We start from the raw sequence: 15,599 nt of genomic DNA, 5'->3' as shown, positions 1-15,599 counted from the left end.
CCTCTCCTCCCTCTCCTGCCTCTCCTCCCTCTCCTCCCTCTCCTGCCTCTCCTCCCGCTCCTCCCTCTCCTGCCTCTCCTCCCTCTCCTGCTCCCCTCCCTCTCCTCCCGCTCCTGCCTCTCCTCCCGCTCCTCCCTCTCCTCCCTCTCCTGCCTCTCCTCCCTCTCCTTCCTCTCCTCCCTCTCCTCCCTCTCCTGCCTCTCCTCCCTCTCCTGCCTTTCCTGCCTCTCCTGCCTCTCCTCCCTCTCCTGCCTCTCCTCCCTCTCCTGCTTCTCCTCCCTCTCCTCCTTCTCCTCCCTCTCCTCCTTCTCCTCCCTCACCTCCCTCTCCTGCCTCTCCTCCCTCTCCTCCCTCTCCTGCCTCTCCTCCCTCTCCTGCCTCTCCTGCCCAGAGAATATCTTCTCCTGCCTCTCTGCTCTCCTCCCTCTCCTCCCTCTCCTCCCTGTCCTTTCTCTCCTGCCTCTCCTCCCTCTTCTCCCTCCCCCCCTCCTCCTCTCTTCCCTCCTCTCCCTCTCCTCCCTCTCCTGCCTCTCCTCCCTCTCTTGCCTCTCTTTTCTCTCCTGCCTCTCCTCCCTCTCCTCCTCTCCTGCCTCTCCTCCCTCTCCTCCCTCTCCTGCCTCTCCTCCCTCTCCTGCCTCTCCTGGCTCTCCTGCCTCTCCTCCCTCTCTCCTGCCTCTCCTCCTCTCCTCCCTCCCTCCTCCCCTCCTTCTCCTCCTCTCCTCCCTCTCCTCCCCTCTCCCCCCTCCTCCTCCTCCCCTCTCCCTCTCCCCTCTCCTGCCCTCTCCTCCCTCTTCTCCCTCTCCTCCCTCTCCCTCCCTCCCCTCCCTCTCCTCCTCCTCCTCCTCCCCTCTCCTCCTTCTCCTCCCTCTCCTGTCTCTCCTGCCTCTCCTCCCTCTCTCCTCCCTCCCTCCCTCCCCTCCCTCTCCCCCTCTCCTCCCTCTCCTGCCTCTCCTCCCTCTCCTCCCTCTTCTGCCTCTCCCCTCTCCTCGCTCTCCTCCCTCTTCTCTCTCCTCCCTCTCCTGCCTCTCCTCCCTCTCCCCTCCCTCTTCTGCCTCTCCTCCCTCCCCTCCCTCTCCTCCCTCTCTTCCCTCTCCTCCTTCTCCTCCCTCTCCTGCCTCTCCTGCCTCTCCTCCCTCTCCTCCCTCCCCTCCCTCTTATCCCTCTCCTGCCTCTCCTACCTCTACTCCGTCTCCTGCCTCTCCTCCCTCTCCTCCCTCCCCTCCTCCCCCCTCTCCTCCCTCTCCTGCCTCTCCTGCCTCTCCTCCCTCTCCTCCCTCTTCTGCCTCTCCTCCCTCTCCTCGCTCTCCTCCCTCTTCTCTCTCCTCCCTCTCCTGCCTCTCCTCCCTCACCTCCCTCTTCTGCCTCTCCTCCCTCTCCTCCTCCCCTCCTTCTCCTCCCTCTCCTCCCTCTCCTGCCTCTCCTCCCTCACCTCCCTCTTCTGCCTCTCCTCCCTCTCCTCCCTCTCCTCCTTCTCCTCCCTCTCCTCCCCTCTCCTCCCTCCATCCTCTCCTTCCTCTCCTGCCTCTCCTGCCTCTCCTGCCTCTCCTCCCTCTCCTGTCTCTCCTCCCTCTCCCCCCTCACCTCCCTCTCCTCCCTCTCCTGCCTCTCCTCCCTCTCCTGCCTCTCCTCGCTCTCCTCGCTCTCCTCCGTCTCCTCCCTGTCCTTCCTCTGCTGCCGATCCTCCCTCTCCTCCATCTCCTCCCTCTCCACCCTCTCCTGCCTCCATCCTCTCCTTCCTCTCCTGCCTCTCCTGCCTCTCCTCCCTCTCCTGTCTCTCCTCCCTCTCCCCCCTCACCTCCCTCACCTCCCTCTCCTCCATCTCCTCCCTCTCCACCCTCTCCTGCCTCCATCCTCTCCTTCCTCTCCTGCCTCTCCTGCCTCTCCTCCCTCTCCTGTCTCTCCTCCCTCTCCCCCCTCACCTCCCTCACCTCCCTCACCTCCCTCTCCTCCATCTCCTCCCTCTTTACCCTCTCCTGCCTCCATCCTCTCCTTCCTCTCCTGCCTCTCCTGCCTCTCCTCCCTCTCCTGCCTCTCCTCCCTTTTCTCCCTCTCCTCCCTCTCCTGCCAATCCTCCCTCTCCTCCGTCTCCTGCCTCTCCTGCCTCTTCTCCGTCTCCCTCTCCTCCCTCTCCTCCCTCTCCTCACTCCCCTGCCTCTCCTCCCTCTCCTCTCTCCTCTCCTCCCTCTCCTCCCTCTCCTGCCTCTCCTCCCTCTCCTGCCTCTCCTCCCTCTCCTCCCTCTCCTCCCTCTCCTCCCTCTCCTCTTTCTCCTCCCTCTCCTCCTTCTCCTCCCTCTCCTCCCTCCCCTCCCTCTCCTCCCTCTCCTCCCTCTCCTCCCTCTCGTCCTTCTCCTCCCTCTCCTCCCTCTGCTGCCTCTCCTGCCTCTCCTCCCTCTCCTCCCTCCCCTCCCTCCCCTCCGTCTCCTCCCTCTCCTGCCTCTCCTACCTCTACTCCCTCTCCTGCCTTTCCTCCCTCCCCTCCCTCCCCTCCCTCCCCTCCCTCTCCTCCCTCCCCTCCCTCTCCTCCCTCTCCTCCCTCTCTTCCCTCTCCTCCCTCTCCTGCCTCTCCTCCCTCTCCTGCCTCTCCTCCCTCTCCTCCCTCCCCTCCCTCTCCTCCTTCTCCTCCCTCTCCTCCTTCTCCTCCGTCTCCTCCCTCTCCTCCCTCTCCTACCTCTCCTCCCTCTCCTCCCTCTCCTGCCTCACCTCCCTCTCCTCCCTCTTCTCTCTCCTCCCTCTCCTGCCTCTCCTCCCTGTCCTCGCTCTCCTTCCTCTCCTCCCTCTCCTGCCTCTCCTCCCTCTCCTCCCTCTCCTACCTCCCCTCCCTCTCCTCCCTCTCCTCCCTCTCCTCCCTCTCCTGCCTCTCCTCCCTCTCCTCCCTCTCCTCCCTCTCCGGCCTCTCCTCCCTCTCCTCCCTCTCCTCCCTCTTCTCCCTCTCCTCCCTCTCCTCCCTCTCCTCCCTCCCCTCCCTCTCCTCCCTCTCTTCCCTCTCCTCCTTCTCCTCCCTCTCCTCCCTCTCCTCCCTCTCCTCCCTCCCCTCCCTCTTATCCCTCTCCTGCCTCTCCTACCTCTACTCCGTCTCCTGCCTCTCCTCCCTCTCCTCCCTCTCCTCCCTCCCCTCCCTCCCCTCCCTCTCCCCCCTCTCCTCCCTCTCCTCCCTCTTCTGCCTCTCCTCCCTCTCCTCGCTCTCCTCCCTCTTCTCTCTCCTCCCTCTCCTGCCTCTCCTGCCTCTCCTCCCTGTCCTCCCTCTCCTCCCTCTCCAGCCTCTCCTCCCTCTCCTCCCTCTCCTCCCTCCCTCCCTCTCCTGCCTCTCCTCCCTCTACTCCCTCCCCTGCCTCTCCTCCCTCTCCTGCCTCTCCTCCCTCTCCTCCCTCTCCTGCCTCTCCTCCCTCTCCTGCCTCTCCTCCCTCTCCTCCCTCTCCTGCCTCTCCTCCCTCTCCTGCCTCTCCTCCCTGTCCTCCCTCTCCTTCCTCTCCTCCCTCTACTCCCTCTCCTGCCTCTCCTCCCTCACCTCCCTCTTCTGCCTCTCCTCCCTCTCCTAGCTCCCCTCCTTCTCCTCCCTCTCCTCCCTCTCCTCCCTCTCCTGCCTCTCCTCCCTCTCCTGTCTCTCCTCCCTCTCCTCCCTCTCCTCTTTCTCCTCCCTCTCCTCCTTCTCCTCCTCTCCTCCCTCCCCTCCCTCTCCTCCCTCTCCTCCTCCTCCTCCCTCTCCTCCCTCTCGTCCTTCTCCTCCCTCTCCTCCCTCTCCTGCCTCTCCTGCCTCTCCTCCCTCTCCTGCCTCTCCTCCCTCTCCTCCCTCCCCTCCCTCCCCTCCCTCTTCTCCCTCCCCTCCCTCTCCTCCCTCTCCTCCCTCTCCTGCCTCTCCTCCCTCTCCTGCCTCTCCTCCCTCTCCTCCCTCTCCTCCCTCTCCTGCCTCTCCTGCCTCTCCTCCCTCTCCTGCCTCTCCTCCCTCTCCTCCCTCCCCTCCTTCTCCTCCCTCTCCTCCTTCTCCTCCGTCTCCTCCCTCTCCTCCCTCTCCTGCCTCTCCTCCCTCTCCTCCCTCTCCTCCCTCTCCTCCCTCTCCTGCCTCTCCTCCCTCTCCTCCCTCCCCTCCCTCTCCTCCCTCTCCTCCCTCTCCTGCCTCTCCTCCCTCCCCTCCCTCTCCTCCTTCTCCTCCCTCTCCTCCTTCTCCTCCCTCTCCTGCCTCTCCTCCCTCTCCTGCCTCTCCTCCCTCTCCTGCCACTCCTCCTCTCCTGCCTCTCCTCCCTCTCCTAGCTCTCCTCGCTCTCCTCCGTCTCCTCCCTCTCCTTCCTCTGCTGCCGATCCTCCCTCTCCTCCATCTCCTCTCTCTCCACCCTCTCCTGCCTCCATCCTCTCCTTCCTCTCCTTCCTCTCCTGCCTCTCCTGCGTCTCCTCCCTCTCCCCCCTCACCTCCCTCTCCTCCCTCTCCTCCCTCTCCTCCCTCTCCTCCCTCCCCTCCCTCTCCTCCCTCTCCTCCCTCTCCTGTCTCTCCTCCCTCTCCTCCCTCTCCTCCCTCTCCTCCCTCCCCTCCCTCTCCTCCCTCTCCTCCCTCTCCTGCCTCTCCTCCCTCTCCTCCCTCCCCTCCCTCTCCTCCCTCCCTCTCCCCTCTCCCTCTCTCCTCTCCTCCCTCTCCTCCTTCTCCTCCCTCTCCTCCCTCTCCTGCCTCTCCTCCCTCTCCTGCCCTCTCCTCCTCTCCTCCCTCTCCTCCCTCTCCTCCCTCTCCTCCCTCTCCTCCCTCTCCTCCCTCCCTCCCTCTCCTGCCTCTCCTCCCTCTACTCCCTCCCCTGCCTCTCCTCCCTCTCCTGCCTCTCCTCCCTCTCCTCCCTCTCCTCCCTCTCCTGTCTCTCCTCCCTCTCCTCCCTCTCCTCCCTCTCCTCCTTCTCCTGCCTCTTCTCCCTCTCCTGCCTCTTCTCCCTCTCCCTCTCCTCCCTCTCCTCCCTCTCCTCCCTCTCCTCCCTCTCCTCCCTCTCCTGCCTCTCCTCCCTCTCCTCCCTCCCCTCCCTCTCCTCCTTCCCCTCCCTCTCCTCCCTCTCCTCCCTCTCCTCCTTCTCCTCCCTCTCCTCCCTCTCCTGCCTCTCCTCCCTCTCCTCCCTCTCCTGCCTCTCCTCCCTCTCCTCCCTCTCCTCCCTCCCCTCCCTCTTCTGCCACTCCTCCCTCTCCTCTCCTCCGTCTCCTCTCTCTCCTCCGTCTCCTCCCTCTCCTTCCTCTCCTTCCTCTGCTGCCGATCCTCCCTCTCCATCTCCTCCCTCCCCACCCTCTCCTGCCTCCATCCTCTCCTTCCTCTCCTGCCTCTCCTGCCTCTCCTTCCTCTCCTCTCTCTCCTCCCTCTCCCCCCTCACCTCCCTCTCCTCCCTCTCCTGCCTCTCCTCCCTCTCCTCCCTCTCCTGCCTCTCTTCCCTCTCCTGCCTCTCCTCCCTTTTCTCCCTCTCCTCCCTCTCCTCCCTCTTCTGCCACTCCTCCCTCTCCTCCCTCTCCTGCCTCTCCTGCCTCTTCTCCCTCTCCCTCTCCTCCCTCTCCTCCGTCTCCTCCCTCCCCTCCCTCTCCTCCCTCTCCTATCTCTCCTGCCTCTCCTGCCTCTCCTGCCTCTCCTGCCTCTCCTCCCTGTCCTCCCTCTCCTGTCTCTCCTCCCTCTCCTGTCTCTCCTCCCTCTCCTCCCTCTCCTGCCTCTCCTGCCTCCTCTGCCTCTCCTCCCTCTCCTGCCTCTCCTGCCTCTCCTGCCTCTCCTCCCTCTCCTGCCTCACCTCCCTGTCCTCCCTCTTCTCTCTCTCCTCCCTCTCCTGCCTCTCCTGCCTCTCCTCCCTCTCCTCCCTCTCCTCCCTCTCCTCCCTCACCTCCCTCTCCTGCCTCTCCTGCCTCTCCTGCCTCTCCTGCCTCTCCTCCCTCTCCTGCCTCTCCTCCCTCTCCTCCCTCTCCGGCCCTCCTCCCGCTCCTCCCTCTCCTGCCTCTCCTCCCTCTCCTGCCTCCCCTCCCTCTCCTCCCGCTCCTGCCTCTCCTCCCGCTCCTCCCTCTCCTCCCTCTCCTGCCTCTCCTCCCTCTCCTTCCTCTCCTCCCTCTCCTCCCTCTCCTGCCTCTCCTCCCTCTCCTGCCTTTCCTGCCTCTCCTGCCTCTCCTCCCTCTCCTCCCTCTCCTGCCTCTCCTCCCTCTCCTGCCTCTCCTCCCTCTCCTCCTTCTCCTCCCTCTCCTCCTTCTCCTCCCTCACCTCCCTCTCCTGCCTCTCCTCCCTCTCCTCCCTCTCCTGCCTCTCCTCCCTCTCCTGCCTCTCCTGGCTCTCCTGCCTCTCCTCCCTCTCCTCCCTCTCCTCCCTCTCCTCCCTGTCCTTTCTCTCCTGCCTCTCCTCCCTCTTCTCCCTCCCCCCCTCCTCCCTCTCCTCCCTCCTCTCCCTCTCCTCCCTCTCCTGCCTCTCCTCCCTCTCTTGCCTCTCTTTTCTCTCCTGCCTCTCCTCCCTCTCCTCCCTCTCCTGCCTTTCCTCCCTCTCCTCCCTCTCCTGCCTTTCCTCCCTCTCCTCCCTCTGCTCCCTCTCCTGCCTTTCCTGCATGCTTTGTGCTTTCTCATTCAGCATTCACTCCGCAAACATGCAATTGAGCACCAACTCTCTTCAAAACACCCTTCTCAATGCAGAAAATAACAGCAGTGAGTCTAATACCTTGGCTGTCTAGAGCTTACACCCTAGTGCAGTAGAGGAGAAGGACAGCAAGCAAGCACAGTGATAATTACATATTATAAGGTCCTGACAGCGTAGTGTGCAGTAATACGTTCTGCAAACAGGAGGAAAGCCATGAGGATGGAGGCTGAGCCCATGGTCATGGAGGAGAGTTGTTGGAGACGGCATTTGAGCAGAGATTTAAATGAAGAGAAAGGCCATGGCAGTGTCTAGGGGCAGAGTGTTGCAGGCAGTGAGAACCAGCAGCTCAGTGGGAATAAGCCTGACGTGCCTCCAGACCTTCAGGAAGGGCAGCGAGCTGCAGAGGGTGAGTGCTGAGGACTGTGTCTGAGGTAAGGTTGGAAAAGTCACAGGTTTGCCTCCTAATATGTTTTCAAAAAGATCGAGAAACTAATTTAGGGAGGGTTTTTTCTTTCTGAACTCTCCTTTTGCTAAGAAGAATAGAGAAGTCAGCCACAGAGAAAACGGATCACGGGCCCCCTGGTCCTGAGTGGGACCTTCCTTCTTGCGCCTCAGGGATATCTGCAGCTGGGAAGCTGCTGGCTAGTGATTCAAGGGAACACTGAAATCTAGTGTGACATTTTGAATATATTTCTGTTACATGAATAAGTTTTTACAAGATGTTATGAGAGGCCACTGGATGGAGTGATGTCCTTCCTGGGGGGCCTGTGGACCGAGCACTGAGGCCTGAGTGATTTATAAGAACCCATGAAGCCGTCCTGGAGTCTGTGTCTGCATGGTAAAAATGAGGTTATGAGGATATAAACCAAATGCAATGCTTCACAGAATGATGTTTTATGGCATTGCAATAATCTGAAAATACGGACTTCCAGTTGGGTGTGTTGTAATTAACCAGGCACAGAGGTAGGAGCTGCGCCCTGGCCCCCACCAGCCTGGCCCCCGCGTCCCGTCATTGATTCCTCTCCCACGAAGTCGGGCTCTCCAGGCTCCACGCGTCTGTCTGCCTGGTGTAAGGAAAGCTTGTTTTCTTTTTTTGTCGTTGTTCTCAACTAAACTAATTGGCTTCATTTTTCTTTTCCTCCTGACCATTCGCCACCCAACGCAGGTCCTGGCGTTCCTATGGTGACGGTGCACAACGCAACAGATAAGAAAAGTAAGTGCCCTTTTTCTTCACTTGCTCATTTAGTACAGCCATTCTCTTCTCAATAACTTCAATAGATTTGCTGAACTGTGCCTCTGCCTCATCATACTGAGAGTTGTACCCATAAGCCAAGCCCAGCTGGTAGTGGGTCTCTGCCTTTGGGGCTCCCACAGGCTCCCACACACTGGATCAAGTGATCGCAGTTTCCAAGGCTTACGTGTGAATGAAAATGAAGCACGCCTGTATCTTAGATGTGTGTGACGTCACTGAGGAAATATTTCATCTATTCCAGTTATAAAAATAAGGTGATATATAGACAGGGTGAGGTGTAATTCTTCAGATGAGAGTTCCAATAAGAATTGACCAAATGCCTTCCAGCACGTGCAACACGCGAACGTGCTCAACGTTCTGGGAAATTTTATTAACTCTACTGGGAAACCAAGCAACTGCCTCTTTTCTCCTGTGGGACTGGCTACTGCATTAACCAATCAATCCTGACAGACCATGGGCCTGAGGTGGCCATCCGTATCCATCATGGAGCTCCATGAATGGCTGTTTTTCAGGCAGCATTTCACTGTTTGCAGTGCAGCTGGCACTTTGGTGACAGTGACTCCCGGAAACAAAGAGGTGGGACCCAGTGGCCTGAGACATAAGGAGCACTGAGAGCATGCAGGATGGGGCTGGTGTCAAGTGTCTGGACTCCCTTCCTCCCTGTGTGAAATTTAGCAATGAACCTGACGGGGGCACCACTGCACTCGACCTCAGCGACGTGCTGGCTAACTGGACACTGGACGGCATTCGGAATTATTTTTGTCACATGTATTTCACAAGGTTATTTACATAGCAGTGTTTGCCTCTGGGTTTCCTGTAAACTCCAGGGACAGTTCACCCGCCCTAACCCACTTTTGCATTTCTGGCTGTCAATACAGGTCAGGCTCTTTCAGGATGGTCACTTAAGCTGCCATTTAACTTAGGGGAAAAAATGACGAAATGTGGCTGAGTTGGCTGTTGTTCCCCTCCCCAAGAGGACAGTAGGAGTCCCATCCTGCTCAGGGTCTATGTTACATTCAGACTTCATGGCTTGTGGGGGGCCAGGAAGACTTTCCTGAATACCTGCTTTTCCCCCGTGCCCGAAATCCCCATGTTGCATGCCCACCCTCAGGGTTGGCACATCATAGCTGCACACACGGCTTTGGGTCCGCATGGGAAGTAAGAGCTGAGTGTGGCCGGCCTTGGTAGGGTGTCAAGCCCAGCCCGCTGGGCTCTAGCCTCCAGGGATTTGCCGTGGAAGGTGTGTGGGGTTGTTTTCAGTGTGTTTACCTTTTGATGTGTTTCACAGCCCATCTCCAACCCAGCTGCATCCTCTCCAAACAAAATGCCCTGTGTTTTCATTGTGTCTGTCAACCTGGTGCCTCCTGGGTAAGGAGGCAGGTGTCTAGTGCCTCCAGACCCCCAGTTCCAGTAGCGTCTTGTTCACGGCATGGCTGGACCACATCAGAGCCTCCCCACGGCCTCTGAGGTGGATGCAGGGTCCACAGCACGAGGTTCGTGGGTGGATGTGCATCTCAGGCAGGCAACAAAGCCACTGTCAGGCCAGCCCTTCACATACCAGCCTTCGGGCCTCAGGTAGGCTTGAGGTCACTTGTCCTCTTTCATGATTGAAAAGGCTGCTGGAAAATTCCAGGAACAACACAGAGGCGAGCGGTGATCACCCCATCCCAGCAGATGCCTGTTTCATCCGAACGCTCCGCGGGCTCCCAGTTCCGCGTCGTTAGGATTCTGCCAAACCCCGCAGCACCTGGACTCGCTCCACTGGATGCTTCATCATGAACGTCTCAGACAACTGTGTCCTGAGCAGGGGTCCAGAGAAAGGCTGGAGGTCACCAGGAGCCACAGTAGTAACAACGGTGGCCGCAGCCAGTGTTTTTGAAGCTCTTGCTCTGGGCTAGGTGCTGCGGCAAATACTTTACATATTTTAATTCATTTATTTTATCCTCACCAAAGCCTGCGAGGCAGGAACTGCTACTGTCCCCACTTGTCAGCTGAGGAAGCTGAGGCGCAGCAGCTTAGGTGGTCGGGGCACATGCGTGCAGCTGGAAAGCGAGAGTGGACTTGCATCTCAGACCCAAGCAGTGCGGCTCCAACAGAGCCGCTTCCAGACTCACGGTCACTGCACGGTGCTGCTCAGCCGCCAGCCGCCACACGGTCTGAAGGACAACTACAGATCCAGAGTGACACCCGGCCCGCGCGCCCGCTGAGATGAGGCTGGGAGCCGGAAGCGGCCATGGCTGCAGCTGCTTCTCAGGCACCTTCTCCCTGCACACCACCCCCTCGAGGCCCACTGGAGCCAGCTCTGGGGTGAGCCTGCAGCCGCGCAGCTTCTCCTGCTCTGAGAAGCCTTCCACGTCACAGGGAAGGATGCTCCTCAGGCCCTCCTGCTCTTAAATCTGTGCGGGCCCTGTGGAATCAAGGGCCCTGCTTCCTGTAGCAGCGCAGCCTCTGTGCGCAGGCTGGGGTCACACTCTGTGGACTGGGAGAGCTGAGTCCTTGAACTTCACCCTCTAGTGCCAGTCTCTTAGCCCCCTAGGCAGCAGCCCTTGGCTGGCCATCTGTTATTCTGTTTCTAATGTAATTGTAGCAGTGGTCCTGGGCTCTGCACACAGCACCAGGCCCCTTCCCTGCACCAACCCTATGAGGCTTAAACAATTCATCCAAGATCCACAGCAAACCTCAGGTTGAGGCCTAGACGCTTGTCTTATCTGACTTCGAAGCAAGCGCTCTTGACCATGGACTGGGGGCTGACTCCATGTGTCTGACAAAGGTTGGGGGGAAGGCAGCCGTAGACCCCAGGCCCCAGGATCTCCTGGCCTTCACATCACTGTCACCTGGGAAGTGTGCTCTGCTCATGGCAGCAGCCTCTGTGACCACCGAGCTGCTGGTCAAGAATCAGCCGTGGCTGAGAGCAGCCCTGGTGACACCCAGCCAGGCCCAGAGCAGGCATTTGCACCTCAGCCGACCAGTGGGCAGGGTGTGCAAAACATCAACGCTTCCAACTGCCCTGTGGGGCTGAGCCAGAAAAGCAGGGCCCATGCCCTACAGCTGGACAGGGCCAGGCAGGAAGTCTCAGGGAGCCGGCTCCTGAGCCCGCTGTGGGACACGGTGACCAGCAGCCCAGATGTGGCCCACGTTCTGTTACAGCGCGGAGCCTCGGAGCTGCACGTCAGCTCACAAGGGGAGCCCTGGAAGGCTGGGACCCGACAGCATCACGCGATCTCCTTCCAGCCCTGCTGTGAAATCTGAAATTACTGTTTCACAATTCTCTGTCCTTTCTCCTCCTCTCCCCTGCTGACCCCAAAACCACCCTGGGAATATTTGACTTTTTTCCTCTTTAGAAAATCTTCTGTACAAACAGCGCCTGTGGGCTGTTCACAGATGTGACTCTGAATTATTTAAAAGCTGTTTCCTTAAGAAGGTAATTATGGTTGGGACCAACCTATACTCATTTAGTGCCTGGGTATTCAAACAACTTAAGTGTTGGGATAACAAACCAATAAAATCATAGCGAATACGTTGTGGGCCCTAATGTAAATAGGAAAGCGAGGCCCACTTAGAGACACAGATGCCAATTCAGCATGTGAGCATTGAAATTGCCACGTGGCGTGCAATGCAGCCTCACGGCCTTGCAGAGAAAGTCTGTGTGCGGCAAGGCTGAAGCCGGCTGCGCCCCACGGTGTCCCGCAAGTGCGCGTGGGAGCTTGGGATCCCTAGGTGGCCTGCTTCCTACTCCTTTATGGCATCGACAGTTAGGTTTCTCTCCCTCCTACTCTCTTCATTTGGGTTTTTATAAGAAAGCAAAACCATCCCCTACCACTGTGGTGCCCAGGTGGGCCCATGAAGCGACGCCAGACACAGTGGGCTTCCAGCCTCTGTTCTTGCACCAGTGATGCTCGGAGCACCCCTGCCCCGCCCACCTTCTCCCTGACGGACCCCCTCCTAGACTGCCAGGGCTGTGCCCACAGCTCCCCTTCCATCAAGCACAAGGCGCACACAGATGGGGAGACGCACACGTTGGGAGCATGGCATTACGGAGGACCCACCTGTCACCGTCACTGTCACGCTACTTGCCAAGGAGTTTGGCCACCATCCTGCAGGTCCCAGAGGAGCACTGTCAGACGTTCCTCTCTCAAAGCTTCTGGTGGCTGTGCAGCAAGTGGCTGGAAGGGCCCGAGGCCTGGGGGCTGCTGGGGGCCGTGGTGGGGAGGATGAGGGTCTGGACCAGCAGGGAGGGCAGCCGATGAGGGGCTGCCTCTGCAGGCCCTGCAGGGAGAGATGCGACTGGAAAGTGGTGGAAGAGCTGCCATCTCAATCCGGTCCAGGGAGATGTGGCGATTGCGGAGGGTGGCGAAGCATCGTGCCGAATCCTACAGCCTGCAGCCCTCAAAACCTGCACCTTGTCCAGTCCCAAGAGAGAAGGAGCAGCCCCCCCCCCCACTGCAGGGGCCTCCTTGGGTGCAGCAGCAGGTGTCTGGGTGGGCATCTGAAGAGAAGGTCCTCGTGCCTCTCCCCCTGCAGGCCAACTGGGCAGAGCCCTGGCTATCAGAAACAAGTGGCCAGGACACAGCTGGCAGCTGCCCCCTCACAGCCACGGGACTCCCACGGAGGCTGGGGCCATCCAGCAAATGCACAAACTGGTTTCGGACCTGGAGATAAAAGCCAGCCCTTTCCTGCAGAACATATGGGGCAGAGGGAAAAAGAACCAAGAAAGATTAACAATGTAAAAAGATGAAGGAAAGCCACACTGAAAGACAGAAAGAGAGCCTGTCATTTCGAAAGCAGCCCTGTGGCTGCCTTCAGCCCGTGTCTTAACACAGCTGCGTTGGGCAAGTTTGTACCTGAGACCCACGGCTTTCGAATATTTGAAGGAGCAGTTTGGTGGCCAAAGAGACAAAGCCTCCTTATGAAGTGGCCTTTCTGTGAGGAGACCTTGCCAAGTCCTTGAGGACAGAGGACACTGGGCCATCGGCCCTCAAGTGCTTTTGCCCATGAGTCCCTAAGGGAATTTTAAAGAATCATGACTCTCCTACACATTTTTAAGGTGTCACCTAAAGTTTTTCCTCATTAATTTAAAGCTACACAGAATACTTTTAGCATATTGTATTTTATTTTAAAATAAAATTATTACATAATCCTGTGATATCTAAGTATTGTAGCAGTTTGATGCCTGCCCCTGTCCAGGGCAGCATTTCTTGAACAAGTTCTTACTTTTGCATTCTTCCTTTTCCTCCTCGAGCTGATATTCACCTTCCATCTGTTGGTCCGTCACCCCAGAATTCCGCCCTAATGGCATCTAATCTTGGAAATCTTTTAAACATTTTAATTTCATATAAGTCCATAATCATAACCTGTTAGATGGCATTATTATCGTAATTATTACTTGTTCACATTAAGCAATTAGGATACATTATATACTTTGATAACTGTGGGACACAGAAAGTTATGGTTGCTCTGAAATGCATCTCTTGGTGAGCTGCGCGTGGTGGTTTTTCACTCAGTTCATGAACTCATCTGACTCATTTCCAGAGAAGACCTTGTCAGAAACGTGTGCGCTCCTGGTTCTGCCCCTCCTTTTGGTGGCTGCTTTGTCTTCTGTGGAATCTCTGAAAATGTATTCATGTAAATAAATAAATGGAGACAGTGGAGTCTTGTTCTAGCAGTGCCATTTTCTTTGAACTGCAGAGCTATATGCCAAAACATTGTGGCCCGTCCATCCTCTGTCATTAAGTATCATCTGTAAGCATCTATTGACTGTTAGCTCGGTGAGATTCCCCTTCAGGTTTGTTAAATCAAAGCATGACAACGCCACCATGATGCTGGGGGCTCTTATCCATTACTGGGGGTTCTCTTGGTCAACTCACCTCATCCTTCATGCAGAGCCCCCCGCAGGAAAGATGCCCCAGGGACAGGCCAGGGGCTCCAAGGCCTTCCTTGCCCTCATGGCACCTCTGTAAGGCTGTGGTGAAAGACAATGTAGGAAAGGAGCAGCTCCTTGGAGAGAATCAGGCATGTCCATTCTCAGCACATTTGCTAGCGGCCTCGTGTGGATGCAGAGAGCCTGGGAACTGGTCCCCTGAATCCCGCCATGTGTCTGTGCATGAAGTCTTCTGGACCCACAGGGGGGCATGCATGAGCAGCTGTCCTGGTGGGTGGAGCGTCTGTAGATTGCAGACAGAATGTGTTAGACCTCAGTCCAGCATTAGGTGGGCAAGCTGGCACCTAGCTAACAGAGTGGAAAGTGAGCCACGCGCAGTGCTGCCCGCCCTGCAGGGTGTCTGCAGGTGCTCCTTCCTCTGCTGCTTAATGCGGGAGGAGAGCTGGGCTTCACTCCACCCGCAGCTCTCGGTGCCTCGAGGAGCACCTGCAGGCTGGGTACTATGCCAGCCACTGCACCACTCATGTGGGCTGAGGGGCACACATGAGTCCATTCAATGCACAACTCCTCTGGAGTTGAACACCTGCCATGGACCTTTTACAATGCTAGAGGACCAAAAATAAATGCCACCTACCGGGACCCTGCCATCAAGTTGCTTAAAATCTGGCTGGAGGAAAAAGATGTGACAGAAATTACAAGTCCCCAACCCGTGTCACACTGACTCTAACAACTCACCATTCAGAGTTCAGAGAAAAGAGGCTGGGTGCTGTGGCCCACACCTGTGATCCCGACATTTTGGGAGACTAAGGTAGAGAACCTCTTTTTCTTTTTTGACCTCTTGGGCTCAAACAATCCTCCCACCTCAGCCCCACAAGTAGCTGGGACTACAGACATGCATCACCATGCCTGGATAATTTGTAAATTTTTCTTTGGAGAGATGAGGTCTCCCTATGTTGCACGGGCTGGTCTCGAACTCCTAGCTCAAGTGATCTTCCTGCCTTGGCCTCCCAAAGTATTGGGATTATAGATGTGAGCCACTGTGCCCAAACCCGTTCCGTTTTCTTTTCTATTTTGTTCATAAAGCATGTCTCTGTTGATCACTGCATGTGTATGTGGAGGGAAGGGCAATACAATTTTAAGAAATGAAATATTTAGCATCTTGGCCCCAAGATTCTACAATCCTTTCATATAATTTTTTTTGAGATGGGGTCTTGCTCAAGCTACCCTTCCACTGCAGCCTCAGCCTCCAGGGTTCGAGCTGTCCTCCCACCTCGCCCCCTGAGTAGCTGAGACCACATTTTTCTATTTGTAGAGATAGTCTTGCAGTGTTGCCCAGGCTAGTCTGAATTCCTAGGCTCAAGTAGTCTTCCCGCCTTGGCCTTCCAAAATGTTGGGATTACAGGTGTTAGCCACTGCACCCAGCAAGAAAGATCTCTTGAATCGAGGAGTTTGAGACTAGCCTGGGCAACATAGTGAGACCCTACCGCTGCAAAAATTACAAAATGTAGCCGGGTATGGTGGTGTGCGCCTGTAGTCCCAGCTGCTCGGGAGGCTAGGGTGGGAGGATTGCTTGAGTCCAGGAGTTCAAGGCTGCAGTGAGTTATGATTTTATCACTGCACTCCAACCTGGATGACAGAGCAAGGCCCTGTCTCAAAAAACAAAAATAGAGTTCAGAGAAAAGAGAAATCCAGTTAAGGTGAGTAAGTTTAAACAGTAGTCATGCAGGGCCCGACTCTGGTCTTTGAGTGTGTCTGTGGGTGCAGCCCTGGGGTGGGCAGACGGCAGCTGCTAGAACCCAGGGAGGGGGCGGGGTGGGGCAGAGAGGGATCCTAGTGATGGCTGCAGAGGAGGGTGCACGTGAGGAGTGAGCAGAAATACGGCTGGAGAGGCCTGGACTAGAAAGGCACAGAAAACA

The 15,599-nt window shown here is 57.6% G+C and overlaps 1 protein-coding gene across 4 annotated transcripts in view; it reads left to right on the top strand.

Annotated features, from left to right (window-relative positions):
* The window catches only part of DPP6 (dipeptidyl peptidase like 6), a 1,161,897-nt gene that overhangs the window by 1,092,919 nt on the left and 53,379 nt on the right, over positions 1 to 15,599 (top strand). For all 4 annotated transcript variants that reach the window (XM_039472700.2, XM_074378865.1, XM_039472699.2 and 1 more), the window contains exon 17: positions 7,719 to 7,766. In XM_039472700.2, the coding sequence (XP_039328634.1) occupies positions 7,719 to 7,766 (48 nt within the window). The remainder of the gene's footprint in view (positions 1 to 7,718; positions 7,767 to 15,599) is intronic.

The sequence above is a fragment of the Saimiri boliviensis genome, chromosome 10, assembly GCF_048565385.1.
Source record: "Saimiri boliviensis isolate mSaiBol1 chromosome 10, mSaiBol1.pri, whole genome shotgun sequence".
Taxonomy (NCBI): Eukaryota; Metazoa; Chordata; class Mammalia; order Primates; family Cebidae; genus Saimiri; species Saimiri boliviensis.
The sequence above is the reverse complement of the archived record's forward strand: the minus strand, read 5'-3'. Positions and strand labels throughout refer to the sequence as shown.